Here is a 15901-nt window from a genome sequence, read left to right on the forward strand (position 1 = left end):
CGTGATTTGAACTAATATAACATTAAAAAACAAATTATTATATATAATTTATTCAGTTTATATCTGATATAAATCAACAATATTTTAAATTACAGAAAAAATCAATATAAAATATAATCTTATTACTATAAGGATAATTAGATATAGTTTATGATTTATTTCAAACATACAAAATAGTTAACGTTTTTAATAATTATTTGATTTGTTCGGTGGATTACAATTTTTAAAAAATAACCGAAAACGTAGAGTTTGTTATTTCGTGATTGTACTATTAATTGACAGTGATTAATTTATAATATTTAATTTAGTAAAATTAATTTAATTTAATAATGTATTAGTTGCAATTACATTGATTAAATAAATTTATTATATTTTTTTATGTAAAAAAAATATTTTATGATAATTAATTTATTTTAATTTGAATTGAAACTTTAAAAATAACTTCATGAACAAGAAACTTTATAAGGTTGCTTACCAAATAGACCAACTAAGAATTATTCTTCAATTTTATTTTATTTTATTTTATTTTTTATTATGCGAAACAAACAACCATCCTCTCATAAAAAAAATATCCACCTTATAATATGTATATATATATATATACACATATATGTATAATTACCCACCTCATATTATATAAGTAGACATTGGCATATGGCAATTGCAGTTTGTACAAGGCAATGAAACCTCAAATCAAACAATAAAATACATACCTAATTTGACTTTTAGGTTTAAAATTAGATCAACATCCCTATTAAAAAATTAGAAAAAATACTTAGAAACCCCAAAATTTTCCACAATCTGTTATTGGTACAAGAGAGATTATACCACATTATATTATATTATATTATATTATATATGTATGTGAGAATTTAATGAAATATATATATATATATATATTTTAAAAAAAGTCAATTCTAACACTAACCTAACATCCAGTTATCACAACACATAAAACCCAAATTGATGAAGAGATACCCAAATCAAAAACCTTCCTCAAAATTTGTGATCATCCTCCATGGAAATATTTTTCAAGAGTTCTCTAGGTTTCTTCCTCTCAATTTTAGGGTTTTTCTTTGTATTTCACTTTCCAATCTCTACAAGTATGGTCAATGCTAGTTACATTCAAGATCAACAAAATGATAAGATCATTAAGATGCCTGGGCTGTCCCAAAATGTCAACTTCTCCCAATATTCCGGTTACGTCACCGTCGACTCTCGAGCCGGTCGGGCCCTCTTTTATTGGTTTGTCGAGGCCCATGAGACAGCTCAACCCGAATCAAGACCGATTGTTCTTTGGCTCAACGGTGGGCCAGGCTGTTCTTCGATCGCTTACGGAGCGTCCGAGGAAGTTGGGCCTTTTCGGGCCCAACCCGATGGTCGAACACTTCATTTGAATCCGTATGCTTGGAACAAAGGTACGTGTAGTAATTCTGTTGAAAGAGAGTTATCTAAAAGTGAATCTATGCCTGTTACATGTTGAATTGTATTGATACATACATGTATTAAATACACTGAGAGGATGGAAGAATGGGGAATGATGTAATTTGCAATATTACAGCGGCAAATCTGCTCTTCCTGGATTCACCTGCTGGTGTTGGATTTTCCTATTCTAATACCTCATCAGATTCATCAGTTGGTGACAAGAGGACAGGTAACTCTTGCTGTAATTTCTCTCCAAACCCAGATTATATAAACATATATATATATATATATATATGTATATATGACCTTAATGTTTGTTTACTGTTAAAATGCAGCTAAAGATGCTTATAAATTTCTAGTAAAATGGCTTGAGAGATTTCCCCAATACAAGCATAGGCCTTTCTACATTAGTGGAGAAAGCTATGCAGGTAAATTCCCCAAATCTTCATTTAATTACTGTAATATTCATAATTTTTTTATATAAATACATACTTATTTTTGTTAAATAAAATTTTTAGGTCATTATATTCCAGAATTATCTCGAGTAATAGTATGGAGAAACAAAGGCGCGAAGCATCCCGAAATTAATTTTAAAGGTTTTTTGGTTAGTCAATACAAAAATTTAGTACCATTCATGCAATTTAAATTTTTAATTAATCACTAATCTTGCTTAATTAAATTAATTATGATTGGTTTTTGAAAAATTACGGCAGTTGGGTAACCCGCTAATAGATAATTACTGGGACAATGTTGGAACACACGAGTACTGGTGGAATCATGGACTGATATCCGATTCAACCTACAAGCAACTCAGCAAGTACTGTCCGCATGACTCGTTCTTGTTCCCCAGAAATGGATGTAACTCGGCCTTGACTCAGGCTTACTCCGAGTTCGGAAACATTGACCCTTACGACATTTATGGGGATCCCTGTAATTTGCCCAAGCAAAATTTAAACCATTCCCTGGTAATTATATATTATCCCTGTTATTGTTTCCCCACCTATACATATACACATATACATATGAATTTAAGAGAAAGAAGATAATACTTGGAATTTCAGCCATGGAAATTCAGAGGACACGATGAGTGTGTGGTGAATTACACGAGAAAATACATGAACAACCCAGATGTTCAGAAGGCTCTCCATGCAAACCTTACTGGGATTCCACGTCCTTGGCTTACTTGCAGGTGCTAATTACTTAATTAATTTGTTGTTATTACCATTAAAACACATTTAATTAGTTAAATAATTATTGATTAACTCTAATATTTTTCTGTCTATACATTGTATTTGGTGTAGTTCTGTTATTAGGAGGAACTGGACTGATTCCCCAAAGTCAATGCTTCCTGTCTTCAAAGAACTTATAGCAGCTGGTATTAGAATCTGGGTATTCAGGTAAATTAATATATTATTATTATTATTATTATTATTACTATTATTTATGTACTGTAATGAAAATGGTGTGTCATCGACAGTGGTGATACAGACGCTATTTTGCCACTGACTGGAACTCGGTACTCCATTAAAGCTCTCGAGCTCAAGACTGTTACCAGTTGGCATGCTTGGTATGACAACCATGGACAGGTTAGTTTCTCTCCCTGCGTATGTATATACATATACATATATATTAATACTGTATTGATGGGTTATATATGTATAGGTTGGTGGGTGGAGTGAAGTATACAAAGGACTGACTTATGTGATAGTAAGAGGAGCAGGACATGAGGTTCCATTGAGTCAACCTCGGCTTGCCCTAATATTATTCAGCCACTTTTTGAAGAACCAGACATTACCAGCTTCTCCTTCAAATTGATACATATACATATACATATATATATTATATATTATATTGTTTAAATCAATTATATCACATTTAATTATTTTTGTACGTAACAATTACAGTTTCTTATACATTATTTTTTGTATTTAATTTCACATTCTATAGCATTGTAACAAATTAATACACGAATGCTTTTTAACTATACAATAAGTTAATTTCATTCTGCAGATACTCTAAAGTTACAAATAAATATTATTTTAATATATTTTGGGCCGGGCCTAATTAACAAATCATAAGTCCCACTAATTTAATTTTATAATCACATATACCTATATATATATATATATATAATCACATGTACATGCACAATTCAATAGTTAAAAGGCTTTTACCATTCTACTTAAACTTCATGAATTTTAAATTTTATTCAAGAAATAAAACTTGTAATTTTTTTAATATATTATAATACCAATTAATAATATTTAATTTAATAAATTTACGATTTAATTTATTAATTTATTAATTATTTTTTTTTTTAGAAGATTGTATTACCCATTATTTTGTTATTATTTATTTTTTAATAAATGAAATATTTTAAAATTTTATTTTAAAAAATAGAAGTTTAGTTTGTATGTAGTATATAGTTGACCCCCCCCCAGATGGACCTCCCACCAGATGCTTATTTGCTCATTTACACTATTATATTGACTTCCTTTAATTTATATATGTATATATATATATATATATATATAATTTAGTAGATCCCATGTGTAAACTTAGACGACATGATTATATTATTACTTATATGTATATATTTAGTAGAGTATATACGTAAACTTAGGTCACATTCATGATTAAATTATGAACAGTAAATCCAATTTCTGATTCCCTTCACACAGAAAATATACATGTAAACTTTGGCGACATGATGAAATTAATATAAAATATATCCAAAATATTCGATGCCTTTCACACTAGAAATTATATAAACTCTTTGCGGATCATCTTGTGATTTATATATGCAAATGGATTCGTTGCAGATCAACGAGTACGAATTACATGATTTCTTGGATGATCCCAACTTTGATCAGTTCATCAATCTAATTCGAGGAGAAGACGAAGAGCCCGTTGGCGACGGTAACGTCGGTACCTGCTTCCTTGATCCTCCTCCGGCACAGATCGACTTTGATTTCAACATCGTTGGCGACACGTTAGTACCGAGTGCGGGTGTAGTATCGGGTTTGGATGCACCGGAGGAAGAAGATGATTCTTCCACTACCATCAACGTTGTTGCTGCGAGAAAAACTAGAATGGACAGATCAAGAACCCTAGTCTCCGAGAGAAAGAGGAGGGGTCGGATGAAGGAGAAGCTTTACGCACTGCGTTCGTTGGTCCCTAACATAACTAAGGTAATGCGGTCGGACATAAGTCTCCTCTACATATATATATATATATATTTATATTGTTCGTAGACGACATGTGTGAAACTCTCTGAGCCAACAGATGGATAAAGCGTCGATAGTCGGAGATGCTGTCCTGTACGTTGAAGACTTGCAAATGCAGGCCAAGAAATTAAAAGCTGACATTGCAAACCTTGAAGCATCCTTAGCAGGCTGCCATCAATCAACCGAAAGCAAAGATAACAACGTCAAATTTGCAGCTTACGACAAACCACCTACCAAAAGAATCAAGCAGGTGACATCTATAATTTCAACAGTTACATAACACTTGCGTTGAAGATCATACGATGTAATTCGAACCCATATACAGAAAAGTGGAAATAACCCATACCTGTGTTTGTGTGTGTATGTATATATATATATATTATATAATGAGTAATTAAATTGTTGCATTTGGGTAAATTTGTAGATGGATGTATTTCAAGTGGAAGTATCAGAATTTTACGTGAGATTAGTCTGTCAGAGAGGAGAAGGGATTGCAGCTTCCCTCTATAAGGCTCTTGAATCGCTCACAACATTCTGTATCAGAAATTCCAATTTGGTTACTGTTGACGACACATTTATATTAACATTTACAATTAATGTAAGCCTTTAATTAATTAATTAATTAATTCCCTTAATTTTTTTTTAAAATTAATTACTTTACTAATTAACTTTTTAAATTTTTGTCCAAAAAAAAAAAAACACAGGTGATAAATTGTGAGCAGAGTTTGAACTTGCAAAATTTGAAGCTGTGGGTGACTGGAGCACTTATCAACCAAGAATTTGATTTTCATTAACAAGTGTTTTATACCTTCGTCACCTTTCTTTCTCTCGCGCTCCCTCGAGTCATCAATAATAATTCCCCGTTACTCGTAGCTATCGAGTTTTACCGATAGTTTGATAACTCTTTTATAAAAAAGTTATCGTAAAAGAATTTATAATTTATTAAATCTTGAATTTTCAAAAAGTTATTGAATTGAAATTACAAATACACTCAAATTATAGATGTTGAAATTGTGCTTGACTCTCAAGAAGAGAGTAGAAAACTATAGGCACGATTATTTGAGATGTGTTTATTATATTTATACATATATAAAACTAAAACAGAGTCGAGACCCCCATATGCATAATTATTGATGGTGTGTGTGTGTGTGTGTATATATAATATATATATATATATATGTATATTATAATTATAATATAGAGATGTGGTAGCACTACTTTATGGAGCCGTAAAGATAATTAATAATACATTAAATTAAATTAAATTAACAAGAGATAAACATTATTCTATTCTCAACTATATATGGATAACCCAATCTTATTATTCTTTATTAAGAACTTAAAAAAAAAAAAGAAGAATCCCATGTAAATTCAAGTAAATTACCAAATTGCCCTACATTATTCTTTTTAATTTTAATTTTAAAAAAATAAAATAAGCAACTTGGTAAATTATTATTCCTTCATTCTTTGCTTGCCTTGTGGCATTTACATTGTGGAATTTGATGCTTTACATATATATATATATATATATATATATGTATATATATATATATATTTTTGGAGGGGGAGAATAATATTTTGATTCTTCTGTCATATAATTGGGAAGAAGCATGCCTATAATCCAAGTCAACAATATTCACTTTGTAAGTAGCAAGTCATGCCTCTACATATATATATATATAGAGGCATATACATATATGGTGGATTCTCAAGTAATTTAAGTGGGTTGTGAAAGTATATTATGATTTTATTTTATTATTGTAATTAGACTCCATATATATATATATATGTTTAAAATTAAATTTGAGATTTTAATTTTTAAAATTTAATTTAATTTATTCGTTACAGTTATACCAATACATTAATAAATTAAGTCATTTATAAATATATTTATAAAATAATTAATTTTATTTTTAAAAAATACATGTACTATACTAATTTTAGATGTATATATATATACAAATATATGTGTATGTACATATATAAACAAATATGGCCACAATGGCATTTTAGTCATTCTAATTTATAGTGTCAAGTTCCTTAATGACTAAGAAGTGTTTTTTATTTTATTTTATTTAAAAAATTCACTATGCAATCACTTCTAAAGTGTATCTAATTTTTTAATTGTTATATAATTATATGTATGATTATATGATGTTGGGCTTAAATTTCTATTTATGGAATTCAATTTTAAACCCAATTAATACTTTTAAAAAATTGATTAATTATACTTGAATTATAAAATTAGTAGTTTTAATCCGAGTTATTATTATAAAAAATTAAATTATTATTAATTATAAATAAATTATATTAATTATTATTTAATTAAGTAATTAGTACGTCTAATTTTTTTTATAAAAAATTATAAATTTTGATTTTAACGCATGCTAATTTTTAATTTATATTTAAAAAGGAAAATAAAAGAGGAAAGTAGATGAACATTTTGAATTTTTGATCAGCTTTTAAGACATAAAATAAAAGAAAAAGACACCCATCAAAAAAGCTGATCATAAGCGCCAACAAAATCAAACCAAGCCAAACACGCCCTTATAATTTGCACCGCTGGTCTCACGCTCTGCAAAAAATCAAACGCTTCATAACATCTTCAAAAAAAAAAACTAAATCAGCTTCTTCGCGCGCAAATTCACCGCAAAACAAACGGAAAAATCATGTACAGATTCAGCAACACCGTCATCGGATTCCTCAACCTATTCACCCTCCTCGCATCCATTCCGATCATAGGCGGCGGACTCTGGATGGCGAAGAGCTCCACAACCTGCGAAAGCTTTTTGCAAACGCCGCTTCTGGTGCTAGGTTTCGTCGTGCTGATAATCTCACTGGCGGGGTTCATCGGAGCGTGTTTCAACGTGGCGTGGGCTCTGTGGGTGTACCTGGTGGTGATGTTGTTCCTAATCGCAGCGCTGATGGGATTGACGGTGTTCGGATTTGTAGTGACGAGTGAGGGAGGCGGAGTTCCTGTGGCGGGAAGGGTTTATAAGGAGTACAGGTTGCAGGATTATCATCCATGGCTGAGGACAAGGATTAAGGAGAGTGAGTATTGGAGGACGATTAGGAGTTGTATTTTAGGATCCAAGACTTGCGCTAAGATTGCTTCATGGACTCCTCTGGATTACCTCGAGAAGGACATGACTCCCGTTCAGGTTAATTTTACTTCTAATTAACTAATTGATTTCGTTGAATCCATATATGTTCCTGATCTGTTCTGCGTTCAATTCCTTCGATTTCAAAATTTTAACAAACCTCTCCATTAATTTCCTACTTGTTCTTGATTACTTTCTGATTTTCTGGTTTTTGATAAAAGTTCAAAGAACAATTTTTCATATTTATGTTGAAAAGTTTACTGAGAAACGCTAAATATTTTGTTAAAATAGAAGAAATTCATTAGTAGTTGTTGCTAAAAACTTTTAAATACATAAATATATATAATACTAATACAATTCTTAACATTTCAAATATATGAATATGAACTATAATTGCGAAGAAAGACTCAGAAGATTTCTATTGAAGTTTAATTCATAAAACATAACTTATAAAAATTTAGAAAACACATATTTATGTTCTTAATTTTACATAAGATTAAAGTTCTTCAATTATTATTTTAAACTCTTTAATTAAGTCTTCAAATTATTATCTCTAACAATTTAATCTAAAAATTGTTTGAATTACAGTCGGGTTGTTGTAAGCCGCCAACGTCGTGCACATACGACATGGTGACCGTGGTGCCCCAAGACCCGGATTGCTACCGGTGGAACAATGCGGCGACGCTGCTCTGCTACGAGTGCGATTCTTGCAAGGCCGGCGTGCTGGAAGATGTTCGGAGAGATTGGCACAAGCTTTCTGTACTCAATGTCGTCATGCTCGTCGTACTGATTGGGATTTACTCCATCGGTTGTTGTGCTTTTCAGAATACCCGACGGGCCGAAACCGATTACCCGTATGGTCAGAACCGGATGACCAAAGTCCGACCCAGATGGGACTACTATTGGTAATTTATCTCATCAACTCCCTCGAACTTTATGATTTTATGAATTCATCATTTTGATCGAAGCAGATGAGAAAAAGTAGTTCACGAATCATTTGGGTATCAGTTAAAATTATGTGAAAAAGTCAATTCTTAGAACACCATGCTTCTCAAAAACCAAGGTGATCGAATTTAAAAGAGGAGCAAAAGAAGAAAAAGAAAGTAAAAGTTGTTTGAAAATGAGGAGTCGATCATTACATAGTACAAATTTGTGATTTATTTTAATCAAAATTAGGATGTAGGATACAGCTAGAACTAAGATTCTTAGATATAATAAAGATATGCATTATACAAGAGTCTCGAGTGGACTGTTTAATCAGATGATATTGTTGAATATCCTTCAATATAAAAAGAAAAGAAGAGAGGAGAAAGGTGAAAGAGAGAATGACCAGCCCATGAGAAAAAAATAAAGTTGAAACATGTATATGTGGATGTTACAGAGTTTGAAAGAGTGCTGTTGGGTAAAGCATTGAAATTTTTACAGGTGGAGATGGTGGCATGGGAAGAAAGAAGAGCTGTGGTGAGGTAAAATCAATCTGTTCATGATGTTAAATGTAATTTGCAGGTGCTTTTAAGATATGGAAGAAGATGACAGATGAGTTTGGTTTCTGTGAAGACATGGAAGAAGGTCTTCTTTTTTTTTTTTCAGACAACACAGTCTTCAATGCTTTTACTTTTGATTATTGTACAGAAAGATGAGTGCTTTCTCACTTTATTTATTTATTTGTATTCCAAGATCATACTCCACTATCTTTTCTGATTTCTTTTACTCTTTTATATATATATATATATATTAGTAGAATACAACATATATGTATGTATATATATATATCAAAATTTGTATAAAGTAAAATCGAATTTGATCATAAAGTAGAACATGAATAACCTCTGTGCTAAAATCTATTATATATATATATATAATACTTTGAACTCTGTGAAGGGTTAAATTAGTAAATACCTATAATATATATTTATAAGAGAACATGAATTTTAAATGAGTGTGACTTTGTATATTTTTATTAAAAAAATTATATTATAATTGATATATATATATATGTATGTGTGTGTGTCAAATAATTATAAAATATACATGAATGACTTTCTTATAATTTAAAATTAAGAAAATCAAAGATAAAATTTAGTTTTAAATTCATTAAATTACACTGAGGATCAATTCAGATTTGTTAATTCTGACAAATTCAAGATTGAAATATTATGATATTTTAAGACTAAATTAAATCACACAGAAATTTCTTGCCTTAATTATTTTTTAAATTGTCTTTTTAGTGAGAGACAACAGATACACTTTGTATATGTACATACATACATATCTATATATATATAGATATATATGTTTTGTAATCAAAATTAAATTGTATTTTTCAAGTCTTTATCGTTAATCAATCGGGCTTTGCCACAATCTTTATTGGTTCTTGGAATCTTTGAAGCCAAACATGCCATGTCTATAAGTTAAGGAATATATCTGTTTGTATGTATATGTATATATATATATATATATATATATAGACTTTTCGTAAGATAAAAAAGTATACATACATGATCCAAAGAGAAAATTACAAGACATAATTCCCTACTTTCATATGAACCTCACATGCCAACACACAAAGTCGATGGTGCATATTTGTCCCCATATACACATATATAAATATATCCACTTAATTATATTACATTGTCTAGGCCTAAGAAAACCAAACATACATAAAAAAAAAAAAAAATTTACCCAAAACCAATTAATCTCTATTACATATTTTTAATTTAATCATTTTTGCTTATTGTTTGTTTTTTTTCTTAAGACAAAATTAATTGGGTTTACACATAGATAATATTAACATGAAGTTTTGATTATGATCTTTAAAAATTGAAACTAAAAAATTCGTCAAATTTTTTTTTTAGGGTTTGGTATTAAAAAAATGAATGTTGAATCTAACCTATACATACAATATTTTGTTTAAGACTCAATCAACTCAGAATTGACATAGTTAAAATTTTTGGTCTTTGAAACTTGAACATTAGCGTTTAGTGAATGCTTCAATCAATAAAGAATATTTCTAAACGTGTAGACAAAAGTAGTGCAACTTAAGCCTAGCAGGACAAGAATGGATCTATCATTGTACCATATTTATTGTCCCTTAATATTAATCCAAACTTTTTATTTATCTTACCATTGGAAAATAACAAATATAAGTCTTTAATTTGAAATATATAAGTTTGAATGTAACAGCTCGTGAACTTGAAAGAAAATAAATTATGAATTGAATGCGAAAGCGAAATAAATAGTTAGGGTTTACATTCCTTACACAATAATTCAGATTACCCAATAGAGATACGGGAATAACCATTTTAAAAGAAATAACGAAAAATCAAATAAATAAATAGAAAATAAACAACTGGGCATTTAATTCGCAACCCTCTTATAGATCGGGTTCTAGATATTGATCTGAAATAATTGATGAAAGAGTGAGTTATACTATCCAGTAAGAATATCACGCTACTCATCGACACAAAAATGAAGGTTGGTAAAAATCATGAAAACAACTAATGGAGCTCTTAATTTAAGTAAATTCGTTTATCATAAATAAAATCATTTACTGCATACTTATCGTAGCGAGATTTTCAAAACTAACATATAGAGTCAATAATATAAACAATATCATAATCTCATAAGCAATCAGTCGACAACAACAACTTTTTCTTTTATCAGCCTACTGGTATTCATGAGAGTCCATAGGGATGTTCCTACTACGCATGAACCATTTTTTAACATTTTCAATTAATGGCCACCCCCATACCCCGTCCGGTATGAGCGGCAAAATATCATTCCTTAATGTCCCGTCCAGCATGATGGTGAAATAGGCCGTTTCCATATCCCGTTTGGTATGAGCGCCAAAATACTAATTTTCAATACCCCGTTCGGTATAAGGCAACATTCACGGTAGAGTTTCCTATATACCCTGTCTATCCACCATCTCCTAGGATATCTAGTAAGGCTACCGTTCATTCATTCACTTAATTAAATAATTTTCCATTTACCTTTAATTTTTAGTTTCCCAAATTGACTGTAATCACATAAAATAAGCAATACACGCATCAAGAAAACACAATCGTATCATCATATAATTCCAGTATATTATCATGCATTTGAAACTGTAAAATTAACCAATCAGCTAAACATGACAAACAGTAATAAATAGCCAGTTCTGACTCTATTAGTGATCTGTAATTAATTATGAATATTTTTTAAATTACAAAAATATCATATTATTATTAATTAAAATTCGATTCCACAACATGGAATAAATTGAGAGATTCTTATTCGAATTAGTGTCCGAACACTAAACTTTTAGCTGTACCTATCGGTGGTTTTTAGGTTTTCTAAATTTTTCTTTGGGGATTAAAACATACTCCAAGCATTTAGAAATAACCCAAAAAGTTCAAAATCAATGTTAGAAACCCTTTTTGGCTAATTCTGAAATTCTGGCACAGCGGCTACGCCGTGCTTCGACGACGACATCACCACTCGCGACAGCTGTTTACCTCAGATTGGCTATTTTTGGCCGATTTTATACTCATCCATGCGAGAAAACACGTTAAGGGGGCTCGATTAGCCAAGAAAATCGAAAAATCAAAGCTTATCAGCGGTGGAATTTTTCGATGCGGCGGCTCCGCCAGCTCACATTCACAGTTGGATGTTTTGCTTCGGTCAACTTGTAAAGAAAGGAATGTTGATTATAATGGTGGAAAAATTACACGAAACGAGAATCGAGAAGGGTCTCATCGGAGGCAGTTTTTACTTTTTTCTACAGCGGCGTCGCCAGACTTTACACGCAATTTCCTGCTCATCCGCCGGTCCTTTTGCTCCAATTTAGGCATAAGAGTGTTCAAACTTGAATTTCAAGCGAATGGAGAAAATTTTACCTCTTTTGGCGATCGAAAATGGCTCTGGCGCGGCGGTAGGTGACGATCGACTCCCTTCCCAGCGACTAGCTCTTCTTTTTCGGAGGCAGTTTTTACTTTTTTCTACAGCGGCGTCGCCAGACTTTACACGCAATTTCCTGCTCATCCGCCGGTCCTTTTGCTCCAATTTAGGCATAAGAGTGTTCAAACTTGAATTTCAAGCGAATGGAGAAAATTTTACCTCTTTTGGCGATCGAAAATGGCTCTGGCGCGGCGGTAGGTGACGATCGACTCCCTTCCCAGCGACTAGCTCTTCTTCTTCGGCAGGGGGTTTTGGCAGCTAGGGTTAGGGTTTGATGTGAAGAAGGTTATTTATATCTGTCTCATTTTAATCTGAAACATCCGATCGCGTTTAAATAGGAAGTAAATTTGGACCGTTCATCGCGATTTGATCTGGACCGTTTGATCACATTTAAATAGGAAGTGAATCTGAACCGTTCATCGCGATTTGATCTGGACCGTCCGATAGCGTTTAAAGGGGGAACATATTCGAATCGTCCGTGCACGTGGAAACAAATTCGGACCGTCCGATCGTGGGCACGCGAATCGCCAGTGTAGTCTCCCGCGTGGCATCACGTCAGCGTAACTTGCCACGCAGCGTGCTCTGGTTCGTCGAGGTTGCTGACTGAACGTCCTACGTGACACAATTTTCTTAAATTGTATTTTAACTCGTAATTTTCGATGTTTCTTTAAAAAACATCTTCATAACCTAAATTTTCATTCATTTTTCTCAAAATTATTTTTAATTTCATCTTCCACATATTTTTCTTCATTTTTACATTAAATTAAAAAATTCAAGAATTAAGAAATTATATTTATACATTAATTTTAATTATACTAAAATTAATTAAGAATATTACATTAAATGAGTTGATCTCAAATAAATAATTGTATCTATCTCTCAATCTATCTATCTATCTATCTATATCTTTATCCCATGTAACTATTTACGTAGATATTTGTAATTAATGAATATGTACAATAAATTTTATCGATTTACTATAAATTATTCATGTATTAAACTTTTCAAATTTAGATCAATTTATGTGTTTATTAATAAACAATTATTTAATTAAATAACATGTATTAAATCATAAAAATCTAAACCCATATGATGTTAAACATTAATTCACTCTATTTTTTTTTTTTTGAAAAATATTATAACTATATATTGTATATGGGTATGTATATATATATATATATATATATGAAGAAAATATCAGCAACAGCAGTAATCAGCTTTTTTTATAGGTGGCTGATATTTCTTTGTTCGATAAATGCCATAAAAGGGACGCCGTCGAGCCACTTGCACAACGTTAATGCACCGTGTTCTTTTAGGACATCAACTTGCGTCCCTTGATTTTTAAAGGCTACAACCCCAAATTGAACTAGTTTGAATATTTTTCTTAAAACTCAACACACACACACATATATATATCTCTATATCTATATCTATATATATACTACACGTACATGTTTGTTCTCCTTTTTGCTTGGTGGGTTCTCTCTCTCTCTATATATATAGAGAGAGAAAGGATGGTAGGCTTGAGAAGAAGGCAAATTGATGTCAATTTTCAAAAGAACCACTCTCCCATCCCATCTTATTCCATCAATCCAAACAAGACTTCTTCCATCTCTAAATTGAAACCAAATATACCCTTTGAAATTTCTTCATATGTTCCAGTCATATTAGGGAAACCCAATTCCACTAAAGTCTTAGTGTTTGTTAGGGCCTCCCCACCTTGTTCCTCTTCAAAAATTTTTGGAGATTAATTCTTAAAGTTGATCTATCGCATCTTCGCCGCATTTTTTTTTATATGTTTTACGAGAAATCTTCAGGGTAATTACCATTTCTGAGCGAAGATTCAGACGTTATTTCACGTGAATTGAAAAATTCAAATTCCTTATATTTACAAAAATTACAATTTTCATACTGACCCATTAGCTCACATAGGCCAGTGATATTCGATATGGATGTTGTCGTGCCTATTCATTTCTTACGAAAAATACGTACTACCTATCTCTTAACAAATGCGATATTATTTGGTCCCCATTTAATGAATTAATTTGTTTTATTCAATGTCTTCATTTATATTAACCGATAGTCTTAAAATTTAATACATCAAAATAAAAAATCACACGTAACATGAATATATAATTTTATATTTTCAATCACTTTCAACAACTAGTTAATTGTCCAACATTTATTTCATTCTTTTTTTTTTACCATTTTTTAATTAAATAATTTTAATAATATCACGTACGTAGAAAATTCAAACATACGATAAGTTATAAAGTCACATCATTCTCATTATCATTGCGCAAATTATTCAAAAAGTACGATATAAATACTTAACCTAAATAAGTACACTAACATTCTTATTTTTAGACATAAATGGTTGTAGTACTTTTGTATGATTTTTTATAAATTATGATTAGATCTTTCTTTTAATTAATTTAATTAATTAATTAATTAACTAAATGTTAACTATTTATATTGGGATTACAGAGATTTGTATAAAAAAAAAAAAAAATTCTTGGAATTTCATCTAAAAAAAGCTTTTAACTAACCATGATTTGAAAATTAATACTTACTAATCAATAGATTAACTAAAACTAATCTGCCCTAAATGTTTTAATTAAATAATCCTTTTATTTTCACGTTGACTTCTCTGAAAAGTGAGGTTCCCAATTGGGGAATGAATTTTTTTTTTTTAAAATATATTATTATTAAATGATACACATATATTAATTATAATAAAATAAAATTAATTTATAAATAAAAATTTATACGATTTGTAATTCTCACCCTTAATTTTTTATAAGAAAAAAAGTATTAATTATTTATTAAATTTTTTATGACACTGAGTTTAACGTGAGTTTTGATATACGTATCGGACTATTAATTTAATGAATTTATTTAAAAGTAATCAAATACGGTTAAAATAGTATTGGAGCTTAATGTATCGGATTTAAGTACGAGTTTACAATGTACAGATGTCATTTTTGTAATATTATCATTCTATGATGGACGAAATAAGAATTGTAAAAGTTTGTTGATATAAAAGGCGATTATGATTTCTGAATTACAAGGTTTTCTATAATTCCGTCACCAGAAAAAAAGTTAATTTTTGACGCATCATGTTGATTCAGAAGATTCTACTCCCGGACGCGAATAATTTTTTCGTGGTAGATCCAGGTACGCTTCTACTTACATTTTTCATTAATTCAG

The 15901-nt window shown here is 30.5% G+C and overlaps 3 protein-coding genes across 4 annotated transcripts; all 3 read left to right on the forward strand.

Moving 5' to 3' along the window:
• The first annotated feature begins 950 nt into the window (after positions 1 to 950).
• On the forward strand, positions 951 to 3394 carry LOC110825686 (serine carboxypeptidase-like 28). The gene is made up of 9 exons (XM_088212401.1): positions 951 to 1418; positions 1562 to 1654; positions 1761 to 1853; positions 1944 to 2029; positions 2139 to 2390; positions 2487 to 2614; positions 2727 to 2822; positions 2903 to 3011; positions 3088 to 3394. The coding sequence occupies exons 1-9, from the start codon at positions 1019 to 1021 to the stop codon at positions 3238 to 3240; spliced, it is 1410 nt and encodes a 469-aa protein (XP_088068527.1). The 5' UTR covers positions 951 to 1018; the 3' UTR covers positions 3241 to 3394.
• A 730-nt stretch (positions 3395 to 4124) lies between these two features.
• On the forward strand, positions 4125 to 5760 carry FRU (FER-like regulator of iron uptake). The gene is made up of 4 exons (XM_022056166.2): positions 4125 to 4616; positions 4711 to 4902; positions 5077 to 5250; positions 5357 to 5760. Exons 1-4 carry the CDS (start codon positions 4227 to 4229, stop codon positions 5444 to 5446), a joined length of 846 nt encoding a protein of 281 aa, XP_021911858.2. The 5' UTR covers positions 4125 to 4226; the 3' UTR covers positions 5447 to 5760.
• Positions 5761 to 7133: 1373 nt separating this feature from the next.
• TET6 (tetraspanin6) lies at positions 7134 to 9434 on the forward strand. 2 transcript variants are annotated; one of them, XM_088212402.1, is made up of 3 exons: positions 7134 to 7813; positions 8342 to 8658; positions 9260 to 9434. In XM_088212402.1, the coding sequence occupies exons 1-3, from the start codon at positions 7322 to 7324 to the stop codon at positions 9267 to 9269; spliced, it is 819 nt and encodes a 272-aa protein (XP_088068528.1). In that variant the 5' UTR covers positions 7134 to 7321; the 3' UTR covers positions 9270 to 9434. The 2 variants fall into 2 exon arrangements, with proteins under 2 accessions (XP_088068528.1, XP_021911856.1); XM_022056164.2 differs by having other exon boundaries at positions 7137 to 7813; positions 9179 to 9434.
• The last annotated feature ends 6467 nt before the right edge of the window (positions 9435 to 15901 follow it).

Source organism: Carica papaya, chromosome 2 (assembly GCF_054855325.1).
Source record: "Carica papaya isolate Zhongbai chromosome 2, ASM5485532v1, whole genome shotgun sequence".
Classification (NCBI taxonomy): Eukaryota; Viridiplantae; Streptophyta; class Magnoliopsida; order Brassicales; family Caricaceae; genus Carica; species Carica papaya.